Genomic DNA, 7,110 nt, shown 5'->3' on the forward strand with positions numbered 1-7,110 from the left:
GGCGGGAGAGGAAGCAGCTCTCCCACGGTGGCACAACAGGTTAGCAGCAGGGCCAGCAGCAGCACCCAGGGTCCAGCACCCAGGGCCAGGCCAGGACTCACTCTCCTCCCACTCCTGACCCTGAGCGCTAGACAGCTCTGTCACCTTCCCCGGGCGCTCTGTTGAGCTGTGGTGCACTGACTCCGGGGGTGGCACGCCCAGTCGCTGCATCCCCGAGGTGACTGACGATGATTGCAGGTGTCAGGTAAATCCCCATCCCCTTTTGGCACAAGAAAAAATCCTCCGCTGCCCAGCCCTCTGGGAGCTCGGCCAAACAGTGGAAATATGCTGGGTTCCCCCCTCCCCTGCTTCCTAAAGCCAAGTGTCATCCTTAGGCAGACAGCCCGATAAAAGCAGCCCAGGGAGGCAGATCCAACCAGAAGGCTCCTTTGCAGCTGAACCCTGCTCACCAGCCCCAGCAGGACCGTCCTCCATCTCACCATGGCAAAGGCAGCCGGGCTTGTCTGCGCACTTCTCCTGCTGGCTTCCTTCTGCTGCCAGAGCCTGGCTCAGAGTGAGTACCGGTGTCCCCAGTTGCCACCTCCATGGAGAGACGGGAGTTGGGTCAGGGAGCACCATGGGATCTCAGGGCAGGGTCAGGTGCGGGGAGGTGCCAGGGCATCTCTGGGGCACGGAGGGCAGACCTCACCGAGACACAGCAGGTGTAGGGCCTGCTCTTACGTGGGTGTCTAGCTGGGGTAACACAGGTGTAGTGAGCAGACTCAATCAGACTCAGGCGGTGGTCCCTGTATCACGGTGACATAATGAATATGGTGCCTGGCTCCCTGCTGATGGGCACCTTGGGTAGCAGCCCATCTCCGTGACCAGGGCAAACAGTGGCCATGTTAGTCTGGTGGCATTCTACGCCCGTGCTCTGCCTGCGGGTCAGTAACAACAGGGGAGAATCAGGCCTGGTGAATTTTAAATGCTCTTGGGGATCTACTGCTTGAAATATGGGACTACCCCCAGATGCCGGGGCGCTGTTTCATGCACCTTGTGCTGCGGAACGGCAGTAGAGAATTCCACGCTTGTAAAATTAAACTGGCTCTTTATTACAAGACCTATTTATGGAGCTGCTGCAAGTGCAGGGGGCATTCCAGCCATAGGCACACAGACTGAGCTCCTGGTGTCTCCTCCAAACTCTTCCCTCCTGCGCCTGTGCTCCTCCCTCTGGGTTCCATGCCATTGGCGCAATGCTCTCTGAAAGACATGTATAGCACAGCCTGGCTGCAGGAACGATACTGTGGGCAAGATCCATAGGTGCCGTACTGCCCTGGCATCACGTGGCAGCCACAATGCCCCCTGAGGAATAGGACCAGTATGGAGGTGGATGGGGATACATCAGGGCTGGGCCAGCAGGGGTGGGGGTGGATCGAAGATAGAAGGAGAAGTGACCAGGGCAATTTCTTGCCACAAGCCCCTGGGGGCTATTTGCAGGGGATGCAAATTGGCTGCCCTAGTCTGCACCCGCCCCTCAGCCCTGGCGTAAGGCAGACCCAAGCCAGCTCCCCTCAGGCAGTGGTGAGCTGGAGCCGGTTCGCACTGGTTTGCTAGAACCGGTTGATAAATTTAGAGGCCCTTTTAGAACCCGTTGTTCCGCGAGGGAGAACCGGTTCTAAAAGGGCTTCTAAATTTAACCGTCCCCAAGTGGCGCCTTAGGCGTCGACTCCACGGGTGCTCCAGCCCTGGAGCACCCACGGGGAAAATTTGGTGGGTGCAAAGCACCCACCAGCAGCTCCCCGCCCCACCCCCGGCCCCAGATCGCCTTCGCTCCGCCTCCGACTTTGCCCCTGAACGCGCCACCCCACCCTGCTTCTCCACCCCCCCAGGCTTCCCGCGACTCAGCTCTTCGCGTGGGAAGCCGGGGTGGGCTGAGAAGCAGGCCGCGCTTCCCGCTCAGGCCCAGGGAGGCGGAGGTGAGCTGGGGCGGGGGGGTGCGAGGAGGACCGCCCGCGCCGCAGCAGGTAACCCGGGGGGGGGCGCGCAGGGGAATCGCTCCCCGCCCCAGCTCGCCTCCGCCTCCCTGGGCCTGAGCACGAAGCTGCTGCCTGCTTCTCAGCCCGCCCTGGCTTCCCACGTGAAGAGCTGATTGGCAGGAAGCTGGGGGGGGGGGCAGAGAAGCAGGGGGGGTGGCGCATTCAGGGGAGGAGGCGGAGCAGAGGAGAGGTGAGCTGGGGCCGGGCGCAGGGCAGGGAGCTGCCGGTGGGGGCTCTGCACCCACCAAATTTTCCCCGTGGGTGCTCCAGCCCCGGAGCACCCAGGGAGTCGGCACCTAAGGAGCCACTTTTGATGCGATCAGTGGGGGGAGGGGCCGCTCCCCCTGCTCCCCCCCACCTACGCTCCCCCGCCCCTAGGAGCCAGAGGGACCTGCCGGAGGCTTCCTGGGAGCTGCCCCAGGTAAGCACCGCCGGGACTCCCCACCTCGCCCCCCGGCAAGTGCTTCTGGCTCTTAGGGGTGGGGTGGGCACCCACTACGGTGGGCCACGAGACCCTCCTGCCCGGTTCTGGGGGCAGTCAGGGGACAGGGGAGGGGGGGTGGATGGGGCAGGGGTCCGGGGGGGGGGGGCGTCAAGGAACGCGGGGTGGTTGGATGGGGCAGGAGTCCTGGGGGGAGGCGGTGAGCAACGATCCCCTCGTGGGGTGAGGAGGGAACCCGTTGTTAAGATTTTGGCAGCTCGTCACTGCCCTCAGGCCCTGTGCCTCTTGCACTGTCTCAGGGCGAGTTTGCCTGTGTGTCTGTTGGGCCGGATCTCCCCCTCACGTACGCTGCTGTCACTCTGCTGTGTCCGTGGGCGTCACTCCTGATTCCCCGCAGCAGTAGCAAGGGCAGCAGCAAACCCTTTGAGCCTAACACCCAGCCAGAGCCTTGCTACTGCCATCTGGCATTTTACATACAATGGCCTCACAAACTGTGGGCCAGATTGTGCCAGCACTTACCCCAGTATGACTCCATTGAGCTAACTGGAGTGACTCTGGATTCACACCAGAATCCACTGAGCTAACTGGAGTGACTCTGGATTCACACCCGGCTCAGTGAGAGCAGAGTCAGGCCAGGCAAAGACACCAGAGCTTGTTACTGAGATACTGCCACCACCTGGGCCACGCTTCCTCAGGATCCCCCCAGGCAGCCTCCATGGGCTCCATTAGCTGCTCACGTGAGCGAGGATGGCCCGGCTGGGCTCATGGGGATCAAGCTATTGGAAGAGGATATGGGGTCCTGGTGACACCCTGTGGTGCAATGCACTGAAAGGGCAGGTCTGTGCCAGGTCCTTACCCTGGAGAGCAGTGGGGGGGTCCCAGTTGTGTGCTATGTATAAGGGCCCAGGTGGGGGTGGGGAGGCTGCAGGGCCACCTGCTCTAGGGCTGACCCAGTCCAACTCTCTCCTTCTGCCCCGGGCGTGGGGATGGGTCCCAGAGAGGGGACGGGGGGTCCCATCTAGCTGGGGGCACCCTCATCCATGAGGCTTTCCTGTTCTGTTAGAAGGCTTTGCTGTGCCGGATAAGTGCTGTTTCAGATTCCAGAAACGTAAGATCAAGAGAGACAACACAGTTGGCTATTACCGCACCAGCCCAGTGTGCCCTCAGCCAGCCGTGATGTGAGTATCCTCCAGCGCAGAGTCCTGGGGACAATGGCAGGGGCGGGGGGCTGAGAGGCCGCAGTATGCATCGGGAGCAGAGCAGGGAGGAGGGGATTAGATAGCAGGGAACGAGGTAACAACAAAGGGAGGTGACAGAGGAGAGGATTAAAGTGGGGTGCACAAGGGGAGGGGTTGATGCCATGAGCTAGCATCAGAGCTGGCTGAAGCAGCTGCGGAGACAAGGGCTCCTTCCAGATGCTGGGGCTCCCAGTAGCTGAACATCCGCGGCCTTTCCTGCTGCTCTCTGGGCCCTCCCAGTGCAGGAAGGACCATAAAGTGGGTCTGGATTAAGTGGTGCCATGTCTCTGAGTGCCCCAGGATGGCTAACCAGCACTGGTTTATTTTTACATAGAGTCTGGCCTTTCCTGGAGCCAGTGGGGGTTGGTCCCTGGGAGAAAGGCTCCAGAGAGACGGCAAGTGTCCAGCTGATGATCTCTGGCTCATGGAGATCTGCTTCCTTTGCGTCGGTCAACATTAAGCCTTTGATTAGGAAATTATATCCAAGTGGGCACCATCAATATGTGGAAAAGATCTCTGCTTCTTTGGCACCATGGGCCCCTAGCGCTCATGCCATCCTTAGCTTTGACATCGTCTTTTCCATGCCACCAGCTGTGATGGATAAAGGCAGGAGGGTAAACAACCGGAGCTGGTAACTCTCATGGAATGTAGACCCTGTATCCATCGGCACAGAGGGAATGAGCCAGCCAGCCCCCATGTGACGTTACAAGCAGAACTCTCTCTAGCTAGAAGGGCCGTCCCGCTCTCCAGGAGGGCTCAGCGGCTCGTCAGGCCCCTTTGCGGGGACTCAGGCTGAGTCCTGGGGTACAAAAGGAGGGAGAGGGGCTGTCACTGTGCTTCAGTCACAGCTGAGAATACCAGATTCAGGACAAACTGCTGAGAAATGGGGCAGACCCATCCTAGATTGGTGGTTATTCTTCCATAAGATATACCAAACCAGTAATAAACGTAAAGGTTTGTCTCCTCTCACTGGTTAACAAGGAGTCAGAAATGCAGCCCCCTTAGGTATCCCAGCCCTTATCTCACCACCCAGACACTAGACTTAATGATGAGGAGTCCGGTGGCACCTTAAAGACTAACAGATTTATTTGGGCATAAGCTTTCATGGATAAAAAACCCACTTCTTCAGATGCATGGAGTGAAAAATACAGATGCAGGCATAAATATACTGACACCTGAAGAGAAGGGAGTTACCTCACAAGGGGAGAGCCAGTGTTGACAAGGCCAGTTCAGTCAGGGTGGACGGTGGCCACTCCCAATAACTGATGAGGAGGTGTCAATACCAAGAGAGGGAAAATTGCTTTTGTAGTGAGCCAGCCACTCCCAGTCCCTATTCAAGCCCAAAGTGCCACCGGACTCCTCCTTGTTTTTGTGGCTACAGACTAACAGGGCTACCCCTCTGATGCTTAATGAGGAGTGATTATTTAAAACCAGTTTCATCAACCAAAGGCTTCTTCTAATCCCAAGAGATCAGCCACACACCCAGGCCAATATATGACTCAGATTTTACCCAATAACCATGCTGTTGCCAATCCTTTAGTATCTAATATCTAAAGGGTTATTTACACTGGCAAAGAACGAGGTGAGAGTTAAAATGGTGAAAGGAATGAAATACGTACAAACGTTGCAGAGTTCTTGTATCAGGTTCGTAGCAATGCTGTCATGCTGCTGGCTTCTTCCATCTCTAGTAACTTCCAAACGATGGAAGGTCCCCAGTCCATTGACTGGAACACTCCTTTTAGTGCAAGTCCATCGTCCAGAGATCAGAGCAGGAAAGAGGCACAATGGAGATGCTCCCAAGGGTTTGTATTCCCTCTCCCATGCGGAGGGGCTGCTCTCAGTCTTAGTCTGTGGGGAAGTACAGGCACAAGATGGAGTCCAGAGTCACACGAACTCGTCACGTGCCCTTGCAGGCTTCGAAGGCTAAAATGTCCACAAGGCCCATCGGGCAGGAATAAGCTTCTTCTTGGCCCATTGTGTTCATTAAAGGGCCATCTCCTTGAATCTCCATTCACAATGTGCTGACCAGACTGGATGTCAATTACCTTGGGGGTGTTCCCCCAGGAGCAAATGCATTAGAAATACTGGTACATAGTCAATACTCATAACTTCAGCTACAAACATGATACATTCATACAAACAGGATAATCCTATTTAGCAAATCATAACTTTCCCATTGACACCTTACATGACATACTTCATATAGGATTTGTTGCAGTTATAGAACAGTGGTAGCAGCAGTGATCTACATGTTCATATTTTAATCATACAACATCAGAGGGGCGGAATAGAGAGTGGAGCGGGGACAGACTGCCAGGGCGGGAAGGAGTTAACAGCTTGCATTTATGTGCCTGTAAGTGGCCTGTAATCTGGCTGGGCCATCACAGTTCTGGGCTGTCTGGGATCCCCCTGAACAAGATACCAGTGCTGGCCCTTTGCACCTACATCCTGCTTTGGGGGGCACTTTGGCCAGAGTTTCACCCCCACGTTTGGTATCCTCACCCCACCATTGCTGTCTCCTGGCTGATTCACTGTTTTCCTTTGTAGATTCAAAATGAAAGAAGGTCAGGAGATCTGTGCCGAGCCTGACAAGCCCTGGGTGAAAGAATACCAGAAATTTCTCAGCTTGGCTCGTAAAGTCTGAGGGCCACTGGGAGACGAGCCAGGAGCTCGCAGCTCGCTTGCTGTGCACGTCTCGTGGCACAAGGGAATCCGCTTTAGCTTCATCTAGAAAGCATGTTCCTGTTTCACAACTGCAATTATATAATCACCCTCAGCTGTGCTGAACGCTGGTTAATAGCTGTGGTTATCCTGACATGGTCCCTTGAGAGACCAGAGGGACAGGAGCCCTGAAACGGGGAGGGGGCTGTTGTCCCAGATGTTAGTCCCATGATGGAATTCATCTAGTAGCAACCTCTAGGAGCAAAATGTTCTTCACTCAAGGGGTTTCCACTGCCTCTCTTTACCCCTCTGTGGAGCGACCTTCCTGAGGTTTCAGCTACAAAGCACCCTCTGCTGAGATGTCCCCGCCCACCGTGATTGCCTGATTTGCTTGTTAGCATCAATAAAAATCCCAACTGCATAAGCAGCAGTAGAGTCTGTTGGTCTGGTTATGGCTCATTAAAAGCCATCCTCCTCACGTGCTATTCAGGCCTCGGTCCCACAAACAGGGCAGCAGCTTCTGAAGGGCTCGGGACACCCCGGGGGAACTGGGTTGCTAGTGTGCAGCCCCAGTGAGCAGAAATAACCAAGGCAGCTGTGTGTCCAGCTGCTATTGCCTCCGTGCCCCTAAACTAGAGAGGAAAAATCCCTCCAGGTGCTCCTGTGAGGCAGGGAAGCAAGAACGTAAGAAAAGACGTGTGGTTAGGCCAGCTATCGCCACATCCGTAGGGCGTCTGGCCTCTCAAACTAGCCT

At 56.3% G+C, this 7,110-nt stretch overlaps 1 protein-coding gene across 2 annotated transcripts; it reads left to right on the plus strand.

The window, feature by feature from the left end:
• The first annotated feature begins 480 nt into the window (after positions 1–480).
• On the plus strand, positions 481–6,771 carry LOC140899766 (C-C motif chemokine 4). Of its 2 annotated transcripts, XM_073315797.1 has the most exons (3): positions 481–553; positions 3,521–3,635; positions 6,243–6,771. In XM_073315797.1, the coding sequence occupies exons 1-3, from the start codon at positions 481–483 to the stop codon at positions 6,337–6,339; spliced, it is 285 nt and encodes a 94-aa protein (XP_073171898.1). In that variant the 3' UTR covers positions 6,340–6,771. The 2 variants fall into 2 exon arrangements, 1 of the variants encoding a protein (XP_073171898.1); XR_012155441.1 differs by lacking the exons at positions 481–553; positions 6,243–6,771 and adding an exon at positions 2,219–2,436 and having other exon boundaries at positions 3,521–3,606.
• The last annotated feature ends 339 nt before the right edge of the window (positions 6,772–7,110 follow it).

The sequence above is a fragment of the Lepidochelys kempii genome, chromosome 17 (genome assembly GCF_965140285.1).
Source record: "Lepidochelys kempii isolate rLepKem1 chromosome 17, rLepKem1.hap1, whole genome shotgun sequence".
Lineage (NCBI taxonomy): Eukaryota > Metazoa > Chordata > Testudines > Cheloniidae > Lepidochelys > Lepidochelys kempii.

Coding starts and splice junctions, on each gene's coding strand:
- LOC140899766 (XM_073315797.1), top strand. CDS start 481: ATGGCAAAGGCAGCCGGGCTTGTCTGCGCACTTCTCCTGCTGGCTTCC. Junction 554..3,520: donor CTGCCAGAGCCTGGCTCAGA/GTGAGTACCGGT, acceptor CTGTTCTGTTAG/AAGGCTTTGCTGTGCCGGAT. Junction 3,636..6,242: donor TGCCCTCAGCCAGCCGTGAT/GTGAGTATCCTC, acceptor TTTCCTTTGTAG/ATTCAAAATGAAAGAAGGTC.